The 21,475-nt window shown below is 37.9% G+C and overlaps 1 protein-coding gene across 11 annotated transcripts in view; it reads left to right on the forward strand.

The window, feature by feature from the left end:
- Positions 1 to 21,475, forward strand: part of LOC138184770 (basic helix-loop-helix family member taiman) — a 128,152-nt gene that overhangs the window by 75,619 nt on the left and 31,058 nt on the right. For all 11 annotated transcript variants that reach the window (XR_011174405.1, XM_069123055.1, XM_069123057.1 and 8 more), the window contains 2 exons: positions 9,107 to 9,214; positions 16,802 to 16,940. Coding sequence is in view for 10 of the 11 variants with exons in the window: in XM_069123055.1 (XP_068979156.1) it covers positions 9,107 to 9,214; positions 16,802 to 16,940 (247 nt within the window). In the remaining variant the exon portion in view is untranslated. The remainder of the gene's footprint in view (positions 1 to 9,106; positions 9,215 to 16,801; positions 16,941 to 21,475) is intronic.

The raw sequence follows: 21,475 nt of genomic DNA on the forward strand, positions 1-21,475 counted from the left end.
ATTCTATAAATATTTTTATAAAATCAACGAATCAAACGATACGTTTCTCGACTGAGGCGTATTTCTCGCTATTGATTAGTTACGCTTCGCGAATTCGCAAACGTTTACAAATTAACTTTACGCGATTTAACGACTGAACGATTACGTAAACGTTACAAAACGCAGCTTGCAAATAGATTGTATTTAACCTTAATTATGTATTTATTTGATATCGGTTGGCGAGTAACGTAATTTATAAACCGAAAGAAATCAGATCGAGTTAGACCGAGTTAAGCAGTCGGATCCAGCGAGCGTTTCTAAAGGCCGAATAAAACGAGATTAAAAGAATCGAGTGAAATTCGTTTCGCGATATCTTTAATCGAGGATTGATTGTAATTTAACATCGAGGTCACAGCCAATTTTATAAATACATACCCTTTTCGAAGTTATCGTGCTCTTATCTCTAGATACATACAAATTTCACTTGTACTTGCTCCGCGAATTTCGACAAATACATCTTCGATTTTACCATATCCGAACAGCGTGTCCTTTGTACGTATTTAATTCTAACAGCCAACGAAAGCGATTAGAACGGACAATCCGACGAAATTATCGGTTGCTTGGCTGCGTCGGTAGTTCCTCGAGAGATTAACGACGATTTGCCTCGTCGATCGTGATCGGAGAACGTGGAAAATCGTGGTAATTTCACCCGCGACCGCAGGCGACGGCGTTTTATTAATATTCGCGATATTCCTTCGTTTCTTCGTAAACGATACCGAAACATTTTTTTTTTTTTGCACGAGAGGAAGGCAAAGCGAACACGCGTCGATCGACTTTCTGTCGAACACGCGATGCTTTTGTGCTCGAACTTGCTCTCGCTGTTCGACTTCTTTTTGCGTGTAACGCGAAGCAAATGCAAATTGAAAACTGAACCAGAGTCTTTGTGAGACGAAAGAAACGAGAAACGATTAAATCTTCTGATAATGTAAAAAAAGGAGAACGTATCCGAACCGAAACATGTTCCACGATGATCGAGCCCTCGAGCACGGATTAATTTACATTTAGAAGGGTCTGTCACAATCTTCTAACCCGATAGCGCTTTTTGTATCAGTCGCGCTACTGATTTTACCAAAGAAACGTTCTCCGATGCTGTTTATTACTGAAATTTCACTGAAATTTCATGCAATAAATTTGTTGAGAAAGTAATTTCGTACGACGCTTTTTTCCTAATACGATGACAACGATTTAAAATAATAGGTAAGAAAATATCGATATCGGGTATTCCGTCGTACGAGCGAAATTATTGCGTCGTTAAATATCAATTAACGATAGATAGACGGATAGAATGGAGAAGCAGTTGACGAGAATTCTCAGAGCCAGCTGGCAAACGTCGATCCGGCCTCATCGATCATTGCGTTATTTGCAAAATAGTTGTATCAAACGTACGAGTCGCGTTAACATCGGATCGATTAGTTACACGCGTAGATTACAGCCCTGTTTTTATTTTTCTTTATTTTCCCTTTTTCTCGTCATTCGCCTTTTTAGTCGATAGTTACGTCCGTTTCAGTTTTAGATGATCGAAACGATTCGGTGAACGTGAGGCCGTTAAGCGAACTGTTGTCGAGGCCTCTCGGCGCGCTTTTGCTTTCTTGCTCGTGCTGGCTGTCACTTGTTAAACAAATCACGAAGTAGAACATCTCGCGTTCCCCCGCTGCGCCGCTATTAGGAAAAATTTCACCTACGATTCTACTTTTTGCATTCCTCGATACGTTACGAATCAGCGTCTAGAAGAAACTTTATCGTGCTAGTTTTTTAAGAGTTAATTCAAAAGCAAAGGAACGACGTAGTTCTGAAAAGATTTTATTACCTTTATATCGCTTTTATATCGCTATTTTATCGTTCTTTCTTCTTTACGAGATTAGTTTCTCAAATTCTTACTTTTACGATGAATCTTAAATATTTTATCTCCGGCCGTATATCGAATATTTCGAGTGGTTTTGCTCCTTCGTTTCTTCCCGATTAAATTTATTTGATCGATCACCTGTCGTACCTTCGCGTGTCGCCTAAACATCAAAAGATGGTCTTTCAACGAACAGAAAGAAACTGGCGATTAGAAACGAGAACAAGAGAAATTACCGATAAGTCTAAGGGAAGAGACTTTCGTCCTCGTTCGACCAAACTTACGATCGAGTGACAGGATAAATAGAAGGACGATCGATGGAATCGGTTGGCCGGGCACGATGAATTTCCTCCGAGGGTTCGTCCCTCCTATAATTAACCTTTACTCGCGGCGTTTATCAATTAAGCCTGCCTGAATCTCGAACGTTTTTACCCGAGGGCTATCTGCACGCGGAATCGCGCAATTTCAACGAATACCCGTAATCACAATTTTTCCGCGGTGTTTACGGCGTGGCTTTTATTCGGCGATATTCGAGCGCCGCCCGAGGAACGTTACCAGATAACTAGTCGGCGATCTCTCGATAGACAGCCTGTTGCCGCGTGTTCTGCTGGTTCGCTAGGGGAACGAACCGATAAAATAAAGCGGTGAAACGCGAAAATGCTGGATGGAAGAGCGGAACGATGTTGGACGGTGTGTCCTTAAATTTAAATAAAGCCCTTAGACAAAATAGCAACAGGCAGATATACTTCAACGAGGAAAGAAACAGGTGTGATAAAAAGAGCTGGCCGTGTTACGTCGACGAGCGTAATTTTTCGTCGTTTATCGCGCTAACTTTCTACGCTTGCTGTGCCAAACGACACGTACGTTTCATCGGTGGTATGTAACGTAAGCCTTACAGCAACGATTCGCTAGCTTCGTTGCACGCGTAGCGACAGTCGGTCTGCTAATAAAACAAACGTGATAACGACGCGCCTCGTGAAAACACGTTATTGTCTCGTTAAACACAAACGGTGTAAGCGCGAACGGCGTTTCATGAAAAACGTGATGCAGTTGCGGAACTTTTAAATCCAGGTTAAACACGCGTCCACGGCGAAGATGATGCGTTGGAGGCGTCTTATAAATCTCTGGATATTACGCGCGTTAGGTTACATCGTGCCTCTTACATTTTGTTACATTTTCGTCTTGGCAAGCTTCGAGCAATTTTCTAAAATTAACCGCATTATGGTAATACGATAAGTAATACCTTTCTGTCGTCGAGTATATATATTTTTCCGGCAGTCTGTAATTATTAGAAAACATAGGAAATTTTTATATTTGCAATGGAAAATTATTTATTTCCTTCGATTTAAGAGCGAATTCACTTTATACGATTAACCAATCTTCGATAATACGATGCACCGTAAGTTTCTGATCGCGCGATAGATCATTCCTTTCGCGACAATATTTAGTTATCCGTAACGTAAATTTTAATTTTCCTCTATCGGAATTTTAGTTAGAAAATAAGTAATTAATTTGAATCCAAAGCGGTATCTTCGATGACTATTTATATCACTTTGAAAAGCGAAAATAAATATTCCTAATTGGAATTAAACAAGAATACTAAAAACACTTCCACGGTGTGAAGAAAAATTAGACAGTTAATAGGAAAGCAAGTAATAACATCTCGCATTATTTTATGATAGCGAATGGATTGGCCAATCGGAATATCAATAATTACCACTTGTATATGTTGTATCGTATCTGTTTCGAAATATCCGTGCGCAATTCGTATAATTACGATTTTCATTCGCGAATACGTATCTAGCTCTATTTTAAAAACCATTAGCGATCGGCACCTCCGTTTTCTCCTCCAATTCGTCAATTATCTGTCTCTTAAGCTTCTCGGTAAATATCGAACATCGATCGACGATCACGAACTTCTTTTTATCCGACTTGTCTTATCGACTGTAATAAACACTAATATTTAGAAATTATCGAGGAAACTTGTTCGTTCTCGATATTTCCTCTTACCGGACCTACGGTACGTACGATATTTTTCATCGTTTCGTTATCGTACTAAAGACCAATGCGTAACAATATACAACGAGTTTGATTATTCCGTGGAAATTTGAGGCAAGCACGGATCAAAAGAGGCAGCTTAAAGGGATGCAAGGGGGGACTATAGCTCCGGGCCTCGCCTTCTCGCCGACAATTTATTTCGTTTCAAACCGTCCCCATTTTTCTACGAAGGGGATGACACGATTCGATAGTCCCGGCCGTCGATGATTTTAATTCGGTCACGAGTTCAACGTTAGATCTTAAGACGTCGAAACTCGACAGAGATTCGATAGGAAAAATACGTTCGGCTTGGAAACGATTCGCGTAACGCGATACGGTTAATATACAAAGTACAAAGTTTCTCTTGTACTGTTACACAAAATCATCGCCGTGTATTATATCTTGCTGTTCGATCGATTCGTTTTATTTCACGTACGGAACGCTGCGTCACCTCGACGCGGAACCAGAAGAGTGGAAGACAAAAGGAAGGAAGCATCGAGGAGGAATGAGTCGTATCGTACGAACTGCTTTCAATTGCGCGCGCTGTACCGTGACGTTAAGGTCACGATTCACCAGGGCCAGGCAGCCAGCAGCCTGGTTTTATCACGCGGGATGGTCCCACTTCCGAAAACAATGCGCGCCAATGCCAACTGGATTTCGTCCGGTTCTCTCGACTCGCTGTGTCGTATTATCGTAACGACATCAGGTTGGCAACTTAGTTGCGAACGTTGGCTAGCGTGGCGGAGGTGATTAGATGACGTGGAGTAGCAAATATGTCAAAATGCCTGACGAGGGATCAACGCACGTGTCTAATTTGCTCCTTTGTAACGCGCCCGTGTCCAACCGGCTATATTTGCGAGAGAAATTACCCGAGAATTTCTCGGACCGCGCACCGTGTCAAATTGTCGCTGGCTCCGCCGTTTCCGAGAGACCGACGTGGACTCCGCTCGACGAGATCGAGGTTGGTCAGGTTTCACCACGTTTTCGATAATCCGTGAGTTTTGAGATCTTGCTTTTTAATCCAATTTGTCAATCGTTTACTTGGCCACTCGTCCGATAAAATATTAAACATCGATCAACGATCGGTGAACTGTTTCTCATTTTTAATTTAGCTTTCTCTCGGTACCTACCGTTCTGTCGTAAAGCGACCGATCAAATTTTGGATCAATCGCAAGCTGCTTAATTTTACGACTCTCCGCTTCAGTTCGTACTTTGTGCTTTGCGTAGGGATACGAGTAATGTTCGTAGGATACAAATAGAATCGGCAATCTCTCTGGATACTTTCACGAAACTAAATTATCGCGAGTTTTCATTTCTAACTAAATGCAACGTAGATTTTCGATCGACTGGTCGTCTCGTTCTACTTCGAAGATTCCACGTTATATGTAATACGCGTAAAAAAGTACATTGGAAAGAAACTTGATCTACAACCAAAATTTATTTTTAATCGAGTATTGATTCAAGTGATTCGGTGATTAAAATGCAGTAGCCTGATTTCATCGAGGAAATTAATTAAACTTACTTTTAATTAATCCACTCGGTTTTAATCAATAACTTCAAACGAACTTTTAATTAATTGAATTTTATCAGCTTTCAATTCTGTATCGAGTTACGTAATACGTAATAAGCGTACTTCATTTTTACGTGTATCAGATACGAAACTAGAACCAACTATCTCTCACACGCTAAACGATGGAAGATTGATTTTCCTGATAAATATTTCCCAATTTTTGTAAAACTATGCGCTCTAACGAGCCTATTAAATATCGATTAGCTTCGAATCGAATTCGAACGACGTCGCACAAAATTTAAGATTCTCGATAAAATGTCCCATTAGGTCGATCAAAGCCGAGTATCGGTCGAATTTCCTTCAATTTTTATCATCGGATCGACCTTTTCTTTCTATCGTTCATTTGCTCTCTGTTTTTCTTCGCGTTTAATTTCAAACGAAAGAAATTCACGAAACGTTTCGGACAGACGTAACGCGTAATTCTCTCTGCGAAGCTACGTATTAAAACGATACGACAAAATTTTTCTCGCGCTTTATAGCCCTCCAGGGTTTTTCGTATGATAAATAGAGGTACCGTTATCTCGTCCCTGAAAAGGATGGTTCCTCGTTTCTCTAAATTGAATGGTACATATATCATTGCATTTTTAGATAGCCACCGTTGGATCTGATAGCGTTCGCTCGAAATATTTCTTTTCTCTATCCTGCATACTCTGCGGTGAAAAAATGTAAGAAATATTCAGGAAACTCTATCGTTCTGGCAAAAGATTCAAATTAATTATTTCAAGCATCTGTTATTTTTATATTATCCTTTTTTTTTTAATATTTAGGTGCTGTTTGGCCAACTCGTTGAATAAAAGGAAATTTCGTTTCCAAAGGAACAGAAAGATTTTAGATGGAAATATTTCGTTCCGATTGAAAATACTCTTTACGCGCGAATCGATTCAAGCGTTACCTTAAACAAATTTCTTCGTAATTTTTAACATGTAGCGCGTTGTACTCCGTTAAAGTACAAAACGAAAATGTTGTTTACATAACGACGTATAATTTATAAGGCCGGTATATTTAAATATTTTCTTCCATCGAGTCACGCCTTATTTTTCTCTTATCGTTTCATCTCTTTTCGATACCTTTTCTCCCCGACCGTAAGATACGGAAATTATTAAACGTTCATTTAAAGAAATCATGTTGTTGCGACAACGCGCTGCCGTGATATTCATCATTGGTTTTTTAATACAAAATTACAAAGTGACATTTAAAGTTATATTAAAATACCTGCAGGTGAAAGTACGACATCGGAAATATCTCGATTCATGTATCCAGTCAGAATTAATTGCTTAATTCTGATTGCGAAAAAGCCGTAGCTACCGTAATCGTTGCATATTCAGTCACCCCGCGTCGTTTCACTCGAAATTCGACGTTCGGTGTACAATGCACCGTAAAAAAAAAAAATGAATTTTAACCAGCGCTACAAACTCGTAACGCTAACGAAACTCATCGTTGTCAACGATATCTTTCGATAAAAGTTGCAACGTCGAAACACGAAATCGATCATTTCTACGTAATTAACGCTGGAAAATTTGAAAGTTAAAACGATTCGAACGAAAAACTATACAATTTAGGTATCTACCATCTGTTTATTAACACGCGTTATCGCTATATTTGAATCGATTCGACAGCAATCCGATAACAAATTATTATGTCGCTTTTAAAGCTCGAAATAGAAATAACTGAAAATAGAATATGAAATATTGAGACGCGAAGATAATTTACTATCGGAACAAAAATTCTTGAAAGAAACGAGAAGTAAGAAGAAAAAGGTCGTCAACATCGTTCCGTGATTCGAGACTGTCGTCGAACCGTGAGAATCCTCTGGCGATCTGACCCCGTAACTTTTATCGATATCGTGCATCGTGAGGCGTGGAGGAAAATTTTGCGTAGGTAGATTCGCGTACGCAACTAAGCGTGTAACGCGTACCTATCTGCGTTCTATCAGCCGTACGTTTGCTCGTTTTGCAGCTGCCTTCCTCGGTTATTGCCTACTTACCGTTCGCTGACTAATATCTTCGGATCGTTTCGTTTCATCAAATGAAAAACAAATTATCGCCGCCCGTTAGAACCACGTTTTATAATTACTCATCGCGCTGATCGGCTATCAGCACGACTACGGTTACAATAATTACCGATTGTATGCAACTATCTTATTTTCCATCTGTTTAGAATTCTTTTCCTTTCCTTTCTTTCGGTTTCCTGATTTTCAAAAAAAAAAAAAAAAGAAAAAAAAAGAACCGATGTTAAACGTTAGACACAGGCAACTTGTATCTGCTTCTGCATAGGATAAAAATTATTTTCCATCAAGCGAGTGGCCTAAAGATGATTATATATTTATTTGTTAACCCTGGGATGCCGTGGCGCGGGTCAAAACCGACGACAGCCGCGATATATTTTCTTCCACGCGATTTCTATCTTTTTTTTTCCTGTTCTTCTTCTTTTTTTTTTTAAGGAGCGATGCACTATTTTTCACTTCCTCTATGCGAATTATACGCTCATCGAATATCTCACATTCGGATCGAATAGCTTTTAAAAACAAATTCGGAAGAGAAGAAGGGAAGAAAAAAGGATTCCAGGAATATACCGGTGAATTATTTATCAAGCGTCCCGAGTGAAATATTGAAATAAGTGCACGCGACGATGAATTCGCGTTTTATGGACGGGTGCATCTGTTCGTTCGGGTTGCTCGTGTATCCTTGACCATAATTGTCCTGCGTCCCTTCGTACGCATCGCGAATTCCACCGGACATTACAATGCCACACGCGATAGGAGATGTCTCACGTGTCGATAAACGAACGCATAAAGTGCACGCACTGTACTCTGAACGTTGCTTGTTTTGCATCCTTCGCGATGAAAAAAAAAGAGAAAAGAAAAGAAAGAGAAAAAACGTACAACAAAAGAGTGGGCCGAATGCGTGGACGTAAGGTAATTACGGGTAGGAATATAGCGTGGCGAGCGAAATGTTGCGAAAATTGCCAGCTATTCGGCAATTACGCGGTCGCGCGGGACGGAGCTTGAAAAATTTCTCACGTACTTAATTACGTTTCTCGGAGTGCTCTAAGAATTGCTCGTTTTTGTAGATCTCTGGTGGCGCGCTTTCGCTGTCTGCTAACGTTTTAAGCTACGTTAGATTTCGCTATGTTAGGGAAATGGGCCATGGGTTGGAAGATAATCGAGGAATAATGGGCGCAATTAAGAGCGAGTTATGCCGCTTGTTTCACTTTATAGAAAGATTCGATGAATTTTCAGTGGTTATCTCGGCAAACGAAATTTGAGAGATTTGCAAGAGATTTGTCGAGAGCATTCTCTTTCGTTTCTTTCATCGGGGTATTTTACTGTTACGTAATAAAAGATCGATAAAGATAGTTGCGGTGACCATCGCTGAGGTAAATTTGAATCGTACGAAGTGGAAACACCGTTATCCGATAAACTTTCACGTGGGATCTCACTGATATAAATTGATAAATGGATGCAACAATAGGATATAAATAACAATAAATATAACAAATATGAAACCGTTTATTTCTTAATTAATTGCAAATAAACCTAATATATTTACATACGCTGTTTCGTAAGTTTGATCTAGCTATGATATTTCGTTTGAATATTTATTTTTTATTATTTGTTACAGGCCTAGCCCGTGTGAACTACAGGACCCACTGTGGGTCAAAATGAGTGCGATTACTGGCAGCATCACCAAGAAAAGAAAGAAATCAGATGCCAAGCCTCAGTCGCAGATGTAAGTGCAACTTTGTCTCTTCGTTTTCCTATCGAATTTATCTAGTTCGATGCGAGAAATCGTTACGCGATTTAATGCATCTTGCGTAAATCGTTCAGTCGAGAACATAAAAGAAAAAAAAAAAGAGGAGAAGGAAAAAAAATGAGTACGAGACGAACATGTTTCGCTACCGATATCATTTTACCATCAGGCCATCTAATGAGTCACAGCGACATATTTATACTAGCTCGTATACCGGGTAGATAGTAGCGCAGTCAAATTACTCAGACCGCGGCGAGTATATTGGGCTCCAGTAACCAAACTGCAAACAGGTACCTCTTTTCAAGTTACTAAGTTATCTCGTTCTCGCATTCTTGTTGCGTTAACCTCAAAGAATTCTTTTTATTACGGTATATCACAATCGTTACGTACGTATATCCGAAAGTAAGATTAAAATTATCGTGCTGGGAATTTCTTAGATTATTTTCTTAAACTGTCTTTTCTCAAACGCATTTTCTACAATTTCTGGGATTTTTTATTTACAATTAGAGTTAACCGACCGATTTTTTAATCAACCTGGTAGAATTTCTAAAATTATTCGCGTTCAAATCGAAGAAACAGAATGACTATATTCTCGCGCGAATAATTATACCGTTGCTGCTAGAACAAGTTGCGTAGCTTCTCTATAACAAAATACGACGCGCCTAAAGAAACGAGTCTTACGATAGAACGAACTTCTTGTGTCAGACTATTTTCAGCCAGCTCTGATCCGACAACACCAATCGAGTGTCAACAGTGGTAGATTAAGGAAGATGTTCGCTTTATTGGACACACGATATTTCATCACGTAACCTGTATTTCATTGATCGATTAGAAGAGCGTATTTGACACGATGTTGTACCGTCTTTTAGCATCGTGTCCCGTGTAGCTCGCAGCCGGAAGCTTTACGAGCTACCTCTTTGTACCATTTTACTTCACCGTGTCGCGGAAACTAAAGCTTCCTACAAATTACTTAGGCGTGTTACGCGCAAACCCAAAGATATATATCGCTGGATAACACAAGCCATAGCAGAAGCTATCCGTATGCACGTTCAACGTCCAATATTTTCTTCCTCTTAGTTGTTTTAGCGTAGATCGCGCGAATCCGTAGATCGACTAGGTGAAGCATACGAAACCTATAATATATTACGATACCTTATTGTATGATGGCGTGAACAGCGATTCGATGTTATCTATGCGATGTGAAATGTATATATACACGTAGGTGATTGGACATTGGACACGCATCATCGTCCCCAAGTAGCTGGATACTTTGGCCGATTTGTAGTTCGCTAGCTTTTTACGGACTAAGCAGGCTATAAATTTCGATTTCCTCGAAACGCGCGATATATATTTAACCATTTATTATATAAAGCGCTATGTATATTCGATATTCGAATATGGCTGGTTACGTGAACGTTATGGTGTAAGTATTTCTATTAGTTTAGAAGAATCTTTCTCGCTTAATTTGCGATACAGAGATTAAAGAATCCGAGGATGAAGAGTTTGTTAAGTAACGAAACAGTTGTGCAAGAGTTGACTATTAGAAATTCAGTGTTTTCATTCTATATTGCCTTTCATAGATCGGACTAATCGGTTTATAGTATGTTATTATATAGTTACGACGACTATAAATAATAATATTGCTGCGGTTTGCTTTGTAATTAAATAGCTGTTTTACCGAAAATAAGCAGGTAATCGGATACAATTTTCAAGCACGGTATAATCGCGGTTTTACGCTGAGATACGATGAAAAATTTGGCATTACTCGAAGCGAGTTGATCATTTTGGTTTTTCTATCGCTCATACGCTGTTCCTAATTGGATCTCAAGTACAGTAATCGAGAGGAAACATCCGGAATTCAATGGAAAAGCTACATCGACGAGAAGCAGGTAGAAAATATTGGATCTCACTGTTAGTTGGAATATTCCACTCGTATTTACTGGATATAAAATAAGTTTATCGATCGTCTAATCTGGTCGTTAGAAAACGTTTTGAGTAGAGAGGAATTGAATATTCCAGAGATTCTATAAACGAAAAATAATTTCAGTTAAATCGTCGTTTATACGAGAAACGTCTGTATCAATAATATTTTATTTTTGTTCGCGGCTCTACAAAATTTATACGCAATACGGAATATTATGATACATTACGGTTATTGTTTCGCTTTATAGATTAACAAATACTGCTAAATATCCAGAATTTTAAAGATTCTCTAACGTGTTGTAAATGTTAATTCTGAAAAAATAAGCAAAAGTTATGCACGTACCTACACATCGTACCGATCTACTTACATATTTTCCTGGAGCAGCAAAACGAGCGTAGCTATGCTTCTTGCCAGCTATTAAATTCGTCTAATTGGTCGTAAACGAGTGCGTACGCTTCCGCGTTTTATTCCAGCCCTTTGCATATTCATCAGTCGCGTTATATACGTAAAAGCGGCCGTAATTATCGGGCTAAACGCGATAAGTAAAGCGAATGTTTAGCATGCAGCATGGGTCCATTTTAATTTGATACCTATCTAGTTCGTCGGGAAGTTAAATCATGCGTATCCGCTGTTCGTGTCAGTGTCGAACAGTGGTAGTTTTCGAATTCGTTGTAGTGTATGATTCCGTAAGCGAATGAAAGTCATCAAAATGCACGAAAAATCCTTGTCATAATACAGCGATTAACTACATGATAGACGAATTTACGATTAATCGACTGTGCATATTTATTCATTTATGGAAAGTTTGTAATTTATGTTACACATATAATATGATACTCAAAGATATACAAAATATTCAATGACACTCGTTCTAAAATAAAATGTAGCGTTGGATCAAGCGAATCTCTGCCTGAGTTTCTATTTCTCTTCTTCTGTTTATAAAAATACGAATTTGCATAAACGCTCGCTAAAAGCCTCGCTGTTAAAGTCGCATTATAATTATCGCTTATTAAAAAAAAAAAAAAAAAAAAAAGAAGAAGAAAAAAAGGCAAGTGTAGCTATATACCGACGTTTTACTAGAAAAGTAAATTTTTTTAGGAAATTCATTTCAAATAGAAAGTTTAAAGTAGATGATTAATTGTTCAGTTATTTAGCAACGAAGACGTTCTTTTTCTTTTACAAATTTACCAATAGTCTGGACTTTGAGGCGATAAAAATTTATTTACGTTATATTTTATTGTACTATAAGATATAAAATATAACCCAATCTTAATTAAATAGACGAACATAAATAATTAATTTTGAACAGATGGAGGGAGAGAGAGAGAGAGAGAGAGAGAGAGAGAGAGAGAGAGAGAGGGAGAAACGATATTACGTTCCGTGATATTTTAATTAGTGTAACTTAATCGGTTATAAAAACTATAACGAGTCGAGAAAAAGAGAACGATTGATAAAAATGTAATTATAAAATACTCTGTTTATAAATTGTTAATTTTTTCCTCTTCACGGTTAGCACAAAATTGCATAGTAACCTATTAAAACACGAACAAAAATATCGTTGCCGAGAGCGAGGAACAAATTTCAATTAATCCAGCAGACTTAAAAAAAAAAAAAAAAAAAAGGCCGACTGATATAAAACGTTTTTAAATTTCTCATTATCGAAAACAGATTTTTTTCGCTTTCGACGTTCTTTGTCCTGTACCTTTGTAACGTGGAACTGTTGCTATTCACGTTTTTCTTTAATAAATGTTTGAATATCTCTTATACCAATTTCATTAAAAAAAAAAGAAGACGAACGCGCAATAGTATCCTTTTAGAAATTATCACGTTTCTAAAATAACCGTGAAATTCTTTCGAAAATTCCGTAGAAACCGTAGAAATTTGCTTAGACCTTTAAAATTCGGGATTTCGCTATTCATCGATAACGTTATCGATAGCAGCAGTTCTACGAGGCTTTGCAAAGCGCCAGGACGATGTATACCGGGCAACACGACCGATGAGGCAACTCGATCGCATGGAAATGCAGCCTTAACAAAGTGAGAGTCACTGTTCGGCGACGTGACGTCAGGCAAGGTCAACCGAACGTTTCAACGGGACTGAGCAGTTGATTCAGCATCTAACAATTTTCTTTCTATGAAATTCGCCGAGCGAATGCCGTTCGCGTTGATCCGTCCTAGAGAAGCTTATCCCGGAAACTTGCACGACCTTCGGTGGCCCAATTTTCTTTTCCATAGTTTCCCAGCGTTTCTCTGAGAGTTCGCGTGGTCGCTCCTTCTGGCATCGCTATATTCGTACTTTCGAAGGTTTCTTCGTCGATTGCTTGGTGTTTCATCACGGAGGGTTAATTGGTGGATTCGTGGGTTTGGCGATGGAGTCTGTGGTTAATGGCGGAGTTCCTATTGTTCGAGTTGATGAAGGGTTATGGCGAATTTCGGCATAGTAGAGCAGTTAATTTTCTAGACGTTGATCCATTCGGATTGAGAAAAAAAGATCATGTAAATTATTCGCTTTTTGTATTCGATCGTTTATACCTTGAAGCTTTTCTTCGGGTTAAGCTCGAGCGAGTAGACCTCCTCATCGAGTTTTCTTAAATCGTTGCAGTTCCAATAACGCGATCTTTTTTGTTATTATTTCGCGATTTTAATTAGCAAACGTATCGAATTAAACGAATACTTTGTACACGATACACGTACTATTGGGTCGCTCGGAAAGTTCGTTTCGATTTTTGAGGAATTTCGTCGGCGTAAAAACTCGTATCGAGGGATTTCTCGCAGAAAAAGACCTGAGAGCTTCTGAAATATTAAAGTTGCGTGAAAGACGGAGAAAGGTTGTGGAAGAAAATGCCACCTATATAACTCGATAAACGTATATCGAATCGAAATGTAAATCGGAACGAAATTTCCCTGCGACCCGATATATGTATTGGGTTGGAAACTAAGTGATCGCGGATTTTGTCAATACCATCTAATGACAAAATCCGCAATCACTTAGTTGCCAAGCCAATACTTATGTCGTAGACCTTATTCATATTCAGTTTGTACGTGTGTAGTCCTGGTGTCTCTATTCGCGAGAAAGCTCGTTACTTCGACACTGTACGAAACTGTATTGTAACGCGGTATATTTGCAATCCACCGTATATATGTACATCTACGTAAGCACACGTTCCTCTCTCTTTATGTGGAAAAAGTAAAGTCATCTCGTGGTGTTATCTTTTATTTTCCACGCGACAAATATTAGCGCTAACATCGTGGCCATCATCATTTTTCAATTTTTTCATTAGCACAGAGCCGTTATTACGTTTAAGAGATTCATTTGGAATTACGTGATCATTAAGTTGGCAATAAAATCGTGGCAACGTGGTTTCACAGACGATCTAGACGAGATTGCAGATCGAGTAATAGCTGAAGATAATGTGACAAATAGAGCAGGTTTAATCGGAAGAATAAATCACCATTGAAATGACAATATCCACTTGTGGGAAATGGCAATTAAGCGCACGGGAAGTCTCCCGTGTATAACATAGTAATCAATGCCAGAGGCAATTTATTTGAATACCAAAGTATGTATAACTTATTCCAATTTATCCTCTTATTTTCTACAGTTTTTCCTATTCTTTTTTTTTCTTCTTTTTCTTTGTTCTGTTTTACAAAAAATGATGCCTCTATGGAAGTATAGGTTGATTTGAAATTTAGATTTAAAGACAACGTATTTTCATAAAATTAATACCTTATTCAACCGCGCATGATTCGTTTCTTGCATGTTCGCGAGGCACTGTATATCCACTGTCAAAAACATTACTCAAACGATCTATTAGTCGATAAAAAAATATCTCCTTGGTGGAAGATGAACAGTTCTCTTGATAATTTGTCAGCTGACCGTGTGTATAGAGGTCTGTCAAGGTGTTCAGCACCGTGGAAAATTTTAGGCTTCCGGTAGAATCTTGATAATCTTGTAATATTCAATTACAGGACACGAACGATTTGCGTTAAACATCTCGAAACATCTTTGCTTTTCTTTCCTCCCTTTTGTTTCCCTGTTTTATTACACTCGTGTAAAACGAGGCTCAAGTTGCTTCGATAATTGCATACTCGTTCGATCAGATCAACGATACTCTACAGTAAAATCATCAAAGACCTACGATTCTTAGAGAAAATAGCTAATATAAGTCGCAATTACGTGCGAAATAAATGCGGCATTTAAAAGAACCTCCGTTTAGGAGGATTCGTCTCACGGAAGAAATTTTTGCCCGCGATTGATTCGCAATCTGGCAATAAGCGTTTCAACGACGTGATTTATCGCCGTTTCGTCATAGTTCGTTTCTCCCTGGACCGTTTCTCGAACAAAAGTTCGGCATAACAGAGTCCCATTAGTGGCCGTGAAAAGATTAACGAGCCTGTACAGCGAGCAGCCAGCATCCGTGAGATCGATGCAAACGTTTTAACTGAACGATATCGCATCGATCGAAGTTGAGAATGAAAATTGAACAGATTTCACGAAATAATAGGCTCTGATAGACGACGATGCACGCGACCTATCACGAAACATGCGTGTCGCTGCGAATAAAAATTGAGTAAGAGGAATGAACGAATCGAGCGAGAAAGTTGTTCGACGCTTGTTATCCTTAGATCGCGAATTTTCATATAAATTCATATTTTTATATAAATATGAAACGTATGTATATATACTTCTATGCTAATTTCTTACTCGACGGAATCAAAGATCGTGTCAGTTCTTAAAAGAATCGCCTCTGAAGAGTTATTTATAAATATTCTAACAAGAACTTATATTATAATTATTATAAAATTCTGTGCTAATTTCTTACTCGACGGAATCAAAAATCGTGTCAGTTCTTAAGAGAATCGCCTCTGAAGAGTTATTTATAAATATTCTAACAAGAACTTATATTATAATTATTATAAAATTCTGTGCTAATTTCTTACTCGACGGAATCAAAAATCGTGTCAGTTCTTAAAAGAATCGCCTCTGAAGAGTTACTGATAAATATTCTCACGAGAAGTTATAATACAATTATCATAACAGCGCGGTTAGTCGTATCTTTTATAGTTACAAAACTGTCCAAGTTCTGGCAAAATGTATAATTTTATTTTCCGATAAATACGTATTTTTAGCTAATTATTGTAATATCGATTTCAACGCGGAAACGTATTACGTCCATTTTATCGGAGAAACTTATCGACATCGTAGTGATAATTCGTTAAATTGTACTATAGCCGTTACTATAGTACATCGTCACTATATGACTACACAGTGACCCGACAAAATGACTTTATCGCTCGCCACGATATTTAACACGCCAAGAATTTTGCTCTACCACAATTTAGATATTAATTTAGATATTGGATACTCGATGTTTGCTTCGTTTCAAACGATAGTCTATAAATCGAGCCTTCCAATTAGACGTTTGATAAAAATATTATCGCGTTAAATATATATATATATATATTCTTTTTTCTCTCCTATATACATGATTCTTCTAAGAATAAGAGAAGGATTGGGAAAGGATGAAGGTTAATTTAATTGGAAGCGGCGTGTCTTCCATTTCGGAGAACAACTTATCGATAAGAATTATGAGCAACATGGTCGAACGATTCAATGATCTGTTCAATTTTGATTGTTTACAGTAACAAGTGCCTTAACGAAAAAAGACGACGGAACCAGGAGAACCTGTTTATCGACGAGCTTGCCGAGCTGATTTCCGCCACGGACATGAGCTCTGGCAAGACTGACAAATGCCAGATCCTTCAGAGAACCGTCGACCAGGTAAGAAGACAGATCTGTACGTTTCTGCCTTTCAAATGGCCGATCGATAAACTCAACAGCGAGTCCTTCGAGATTCGATCAACGAACGTACTGTGTAATCGAGGGATTCGTTTTCTTTCTCCTCGCGAAAAAAAATAAAAGAAAATCGCTTTTCAAATATTATATATTCCATTACTTGCATTTAGATCTCTCTTTGTCGTTTCTTCTTTTTATCACTAATACGGATTTTCTTTTCCCCTTCTTTCTTCGTTCAAGTTCGTTCTGCTCTTTGATTATTTTACTAGATTAAATTTTGTTGTACAGACCGATTTTTCGTTTGGTTGTTAAATTGCTATTTTATCTTCACCTCTGATTGAGTACGTATCGATGTTATTTAAATTGTTACATTCTCCTTTGTGCAGTTATTTTTAATTATGATAAATCGTACATGTACTTTCAGTACGTTAGATTTTTATTTTACAAGCTATTTCAGGTGAACATATCCCGTTCTTATTTCTCTTTTTATTCGTTGCTTCGTTTAACACACTGTGGAGCTTAAAGCATAATTCGATCTTTCTTTTTGCTCCTTTGCAAAGGAGAAATAGTACCCCGTTTATAGGACGTAGGTATTAGCGCTATCGATATAAGATCTTTTTTTTATTTTTTATGTATATTGCATTGCATAAAATGAAATTGCAAATAGAAAGAAGAAGAATTTTCTACAAATTTCTATTATCATTCGAGAGGCAATATTTCTCGCAGTTGTATCTACAAAAGTACCATTATGAGAAAGCTTTAACCATTGTATGCAAATAACGTTATTTATCTATCGTTCGAGTTATTAACTTCGTTATATCGTGTTTCGTTGCTCGATGTGAGAGAGAAACTTTTATCTGTTAACATTATAATTCTATGTTAAATTCTGATTTAGTAATATTACAACATTTTTCAAAATAGCACGTTAACGGTGCTTTAACAAACAAAACGTTAGCACAACGCTTATTACGTCAACGAGGTGTAATTCTCACACGTTTATGTCGTAATTCGTTCCTTCGCGACGTCGTTCGTTCTTACGACGAAACATGAATGAGATAGATGCGAATTATTTGTTAGAACGAAGAAGAGAAGCGGAACAGGCAACGGTAGAGAACATAAAATCGTTTATTGCCGAGTCACGCGTAGGGCGAAAGAAATCTTATCCAAATTCGATTCTACGTTAAATAAACGTACAGATATCTGTTAATCTATTTAGTTAGCATTGATACAGCGATAGTGCATGGTTCACGGACTTAAGAAAGTTTCATTTTTCGATAAACTTCTCGTTTATATACTCTGTGTTGAAGTTGAACGATAATTATGTTTCCAAACAATGAAGTTGAAAAATTCATTAAAATGGAGTTAATGGACTTGGATTAATCGGAAAGAACTGAAAAAAAAGATTGAATTACCAATAGGTTACTAATATTCTTCAGCGTTTATTCCGCGTTTCTGCCTTCCTTTATTTAATCGCAATTTCCATCGTAGAATTTTTATTTTCTTTGCTTCTCGTTACTTTTAAACAGACATTAAAGGAAGGAGAAAGGAAGCGAAGGAGCGCGCGGCGCGGAATTTATTCTTGCATTCGCATAAGCAAAGTCAAGCAGTTCTCGTAGTATGTTGCAAGCGTTCGTTCGATTTGATGTAAATTATACCTGAACGTGGCAAATCCTGACGTGTCGTACAGGACGCGTTTATGCAACCGTCTCCTAAGTGAGAATCGCGTTCGTTTCACTGAGAAAAGCGATTTTATAACGGGCCAGGCGATTCATCGAGCCCGTGAAAATCTCCACGTTATTTTCCCCGTTAAACCTCGTGATCGTCGCTTTTCCGGTTTAAAAGTTTCCGTTTGAAAGTTGGAAGAGTTATTTTTATGTCACAGGGAAATTATCGTGCAACATTTTACCGGAGTCTAGCGACTCTGCGCGTTATTCTTGAACCGGTCGATCGATAAGGTATTTACTCGTGTATCATTTAAGCGAAATAAAAATTTCAACGCATGCGTCAAATTTTACATTGATTTCTTGCCTGTCTAGCCAATATTCGCGTTTCATTTATATTCGATTGTTATATTCTTCTCTTATTCTACCTTGTCCTCCATTCTCTTTCGTTGCTTTTCGTTCCTTTTGTTCTTTCATTGCTTTCGGTCCTTTCACACAAATACGGCCAATTTTTCCATTACTCTCTGATCACGTTTCACGGAAATTTTTCGTATGACTTTTCAAAGTGTGCGCACTATTATCGTCTATATTTTTGGTCCATTTGTATTTATAGCAACGGTATATGAATTTTACCAGTTATACAAATTAACGATGAGTTATTAATTAGAAGCAACGTCGCATAGTAGGCGACTATTTAAGTTATATCTTAAATAAAATTTTGCTGGAATAATGCTCGACGCTGGTATAAGACGATCTTCGTGAAATACAAAACCGAATGGGTTGGACCGAGTCAAGGGAGTAAACGCTGAGAAGCGATTCGAAGTTTGATCTACTCGAAAACGTAACGCAATATCTCGGAGATTAAATAGAGTAATCAGTTGTTCGTTCTCTACATTTTATGCAATACATCATTTTATCGCGATAAGTGTTTTATCAAAACAGAACTTTGTACTACATCTTTGGATCCATTTCCAACTTTATTTTTCTCCTCTTTTTCCTTGTAAACATGTATCTTGATAAACGAGCTGTCATTTCACTATTATTCCTCGCTAATTACTAATTTTCTTGTATTTGTTACAATTTTTCATATTCCCCGACGTTGTTATATTATTTGATAACGATTTCCTAGTAATTTTGCCATTCAAACAAAATCACATTTCTCTTAAGTATTTTTTGTTTTCAATCGTTCTTATCATTCATTATCTTTGCACCACAATGTTTAATGTTTCGTGCAAGGTTTCGAGCAATCACATTTATCGAATCACTTTATTGTTTGCACAGCTATACATATACAGTTGCATTATAATCATAATTAATTCTAAATTATGATAGAATCGACTAATTTTACGTGCATTTACGTGACAGTCAGATAATTCAGGTGAAAATGCACAATCGTCCGCTGAATTTCAACGATCATGCGGTTTTTCCATTCTAATTCGATAATATACAAAATCCAGTTGTGAAATTCAAGAAATTAGAGATCTTCGTACTATGCAGATTAATTGCCCGTCGATGTTATGCGGTGGAATCTTTTGTTGCAAATGCAAATGATTTTCCTTACACGTATAATTTAGAAATAGCGATAACATTTATTTGCGTGTTTATAAAAATATTTAATAACGATTTATTTTAAAATTAAAAGCTTCGTAAAACTTTATCGCAAGGTAATGTGCAGAGTAGTTTCATTTTCTCATGAATCGTTCGGTTGTTCCGAGGATCGATAACGTCTTCGATGAACAATTTATTTAGACTTGAAAAATCAGTCGACGATTTAACGTCATCGTTGACTGTTTCACAACGCTCGCCAAAACTGACCCCTTGAAACTCATTCTGCTAATATGCTAGGTCCATAGCAGGCGGCCGCTTCGTGATTTCGGATCTAGAAATCTTAGAACGTTGGTAGTATATAACGTGGCGTAACTATGAGCCTAATAGCGAACGAAGATCCGAACTTGGCTGAAAGCAGGTTCGACCGGATTAGTAACGCGCCACCGACAAACTATGCTGTTCGACTTTCTGGAATAAATCGCAAATTTCTCAGTTCTTTCTTTCTTTTTTTTACAACAATTCGATTATACGACGAATTGGTTAGAACGACGAAGAGAAGTCGAATTAAATTAATTAATTAGCTGTGACGTGTTCCAAAGGATACGGAATACGCCACGCGACATTTTAGCGGAGCTTTCACTCGGACACGCTAAAATAAAATCGGTAATTTCGAACGTCGTCGTAGAGAAAGGAGAGAGGCGCGTTTAGTTCGGTCGATTAAAAGCAATAAAAGCTGGAGAAGCATCGCGATGACGCGACGTTTCTTCGAGATCTTAAGAGTGGAGTGACTGCATTTACGAAAATAAACGCCGTCGTAAATCGCACGAGATCTCGATCCTATTATTCGAAACGAGACAACACAGACGTTTCCTCGTCCTTTCTGTAGATCGATAGATTTAAAAGATTCTTCCGCAACGCGTGTCACGATCGCCGAACTTTTCAACACTCGCGCGGTTCTTCGTCTGGCTGATAAATCCGTTCGATTATTGACCGTGGCTGAAGATAGTTGGCAGGGTTAAACAACCCTGTTAACTGCAAAATCGTTTGATTCATCGTACGGATACTCCGATTCGTTTCTTTCATGTCGGCTCAGTTTCCAGGTCCTTTACCCGACACGTAGGTTAATGATAATCGAACCATAAGATCTGACGTTTTATTTTCGCACGCTGCGCGATTAAGATGTTCATTCATCGCATCAGGAATACGCGATGCGAAGTTGTTAGGTTTTTAAAAGATGTCGAGTCGTTTTGTTAGCTATCTTTCCAGCTCGAAAACTGGTTCCAAAAGATTCATCTGCAGTAGTCAATAAGA

This window comes from Bombus flavifrons, chromosome 11, assembly GCF_040668555.2.
Source record: "Bombus flavifrons isolate JBK064 chromosome 11, iyBomFlav1_principal, whole genome shotgun sequence".
Lineage (NCBI taxonomy): Eukaryota > Metazoa > Arthropoda > Insecta > Hymenoptera > Apidae > Bombus > Bombus flavifrons.